Source organism: Triticum dicoccoides, chromosome 7A (assembly GCF_002162155.2).
Source record: "Triticum dicoccoides isolate Atlit2015 ecotype Zavitan chromosome 7A, WEW_v2.0, whole genome shotgun sequence".
Lineage (NCBI taxonomy): Eukaryota > Viridiplantae > Streptophyta > Magnoliopsida > Poales > Poaceae > Triticum > Triticum dicoccoides.
The window spans coordinates 379,589,630-379,591,774 of NC_041392.1; the positions used below are offsets into that span (position 1 = coordinate 379,589,630).

At 51.1% G+C, this 2,145-nt stretch overlaps 1 protein-coding gene across 1 annotated transcript in view; it reads right to left on the minus strand.

Annotated features, from left to right (window-relative positions):
* Window positions 1-928: 928 nt before the first annotated feature.
* The window catches only part of LOC119331903, a 5,341-nt gene continuing 4,124 nt past the window's right edge, over window positions 929-2,145 (minus strand). The window contains exon 3 of the mRNA XM_037605083.1: window positions 929-1,291. Within this exon, the coding sequence (XP_037460980.1) occupies window positions 1,112-1,291 (180 nt within the window). The 3' untranslated portion in view covers window positions 929-1,111. The remainder of the gene's footprint in view (window positions 1,292-2,145) is intronic.

The window sequence follows — 2,145 nt, forward strand, 5'->3', positions numbered from 1 at the left end:
GGCGGGGTTGGTCTTGTTGCTCTCGGGTTCGGCGGTGTCCGGATTTCCGGGACCTAGGCCGGATGTCCGGCGGCTCGTGAAGGGCCGGATGTCCGGGCCATGGCCGGATGTTCGACTGCTGTAGCAGCAGACTCTTCTTCCTTCTCCTTCCTCCGCTCCTGCGCACGCTTGGCCTTGGTCCTTGGGCTCTCCTTGGACTCCTTGGGTGTACCTGGGTATGCACAAGGTCCGCGCTTGAAGTAGCATCCATGTCTTACATGCGGAAAGGAAAGATTAAGAAAGGAGCGAGTTCACCTTAGGTCCAAAGGCGTATGCTTCAGTGTACATGGGGATGATCGTAAGATGCTCCGCATCAGCCTCCCTCGTTGCCGCCGCGACGCGGGCGTTGGTGACCTCCTGCTGCGCGGCGGCGACGACGGCGGCCTGCGTGGCGGCCTCATCCCTCGCGTCCGCGACAGGCCTCCGGTCCTTCCTCTTGGCCAACTCCCTTGCCCGCTGCGCGGGCGTCAGCGGCTTCTTTGGCTTGGCCGCGGCGGCGGTCTTGCACGGGGCACGAGGCTTGCCTTTCCCGAAGGCGGCAGCGGCACTGGACGAGGCGAGGGAGGCGGCGGCATCATCCATAGCGAGTGTGGGGCAGGAGCGCGCGGACGGGAGGTTTTTTTAGGGAAATGAGGGAAAATGGTGGTGGTTGCCACCGACCAGCGGGGGCGAGGAGAGGAGTGGGCGCGCACGTCCATCCTGTATCCAAGCCTATGCAAATCCGGCTCAAAATTGGGCCAGGAATGTGTCGCCAAGCGGACGCGCGTCCGTGTGGATCGGCGCGTTGGGCCGCCGTTCGCCAGCAGACGAGATGGATCGCCCTATTGAAGTTACTCTCATTTGCTCAATTCACAAGCGAAACAAATAAAAGGTACTAGAACAGTTTACATTTGCGAAACGAAAGAAAAGTTTCATTAACGTTATTTGGCAACACAACGCAGGCGTTTCACTATGCAGTTGTGATTGTGTTCACTTGTCTCTCCACGTATACAGTATGTCAAGAAAATTACATAAATGGCCCAAAAAGGAAACTGTAATAATAAAGAACCCAAGGAATAAATGAAGCCGCCTGTTACATTCTCATCTCGAGGTCAGGGGTAACAGATTTCCTCTTCAATCTGTGTTCTGTTCGAGCCTCGTGTTGCTTACCTGTATCACCTTCATCTTCACCGTCGGGGTCTTTCGGACCTAAGTTCAAATTTAGATCGGTTCCACCAACGAAATTTCCAGAATCTCGAACCTCATCTGATGCCTGAAACAGGAAAGTGTATATGCTCAATTCTCGATTCCTTTCTCTCTTAATAGAGGACTTCAAATATGAAAAACAAGCACGCAAAATCATGTTTGCAGTGCAACCTATGGAAAGTGTACGATGGGAAAATACTCCTAGGTTTTTCCAGATGGATTGGGAAAATGGGATCTTAACTTGTTCTACTCTTACAAAGGTCTAGTTGATGGCAGTCCATTCACCCACATAAATTACCTATTAAGTCGTCAATAAATTAACTAGTATCACAATTATTCAATGTACTAAACATATGTATCACGATCTTCGGACTGATCAACATTTTGAGATATTTTCTCATGTTTGCAAAAGAGACTAAGATGACATACACATTTAACCAACTCATGCAATAAAAAACTCCTATAGAATACACGAGCATTTAACTTCTGTAGCAACACACAAGTATTTAGCTAGTTACCAAGAAAAGTATGTTGAGAAGAGCGGGACTACAACATTTATATATATTATCAGGTATCACAAAGTTGATTAGTAGAGACCAAAACAAAGAAATTTTACAGAAACTTTCATATCAATATTCCTAGAAAATGGCGTGGTATGGGCGTATGGCTGTGAGCTCACTCAGCCGCGGTGTTGATCCACACGAGCGACACGGGTGGCGAACTATAACGCCACCGGACCACCTCTACCCCTCGCCGCCACCAGGACGCACGTACGGGCTCACTCGGCCACCATGTTGCTCCACACGAACATACATGGGTAGCAAACTGTAGCCCCCGCCGGACCACCTCACCCTTCGCCACCTCCTCTCCCCCTCGCCGCCCCCAGGACGCGCTGCCGGGCAAAGCCGTGTTGCTCCACAT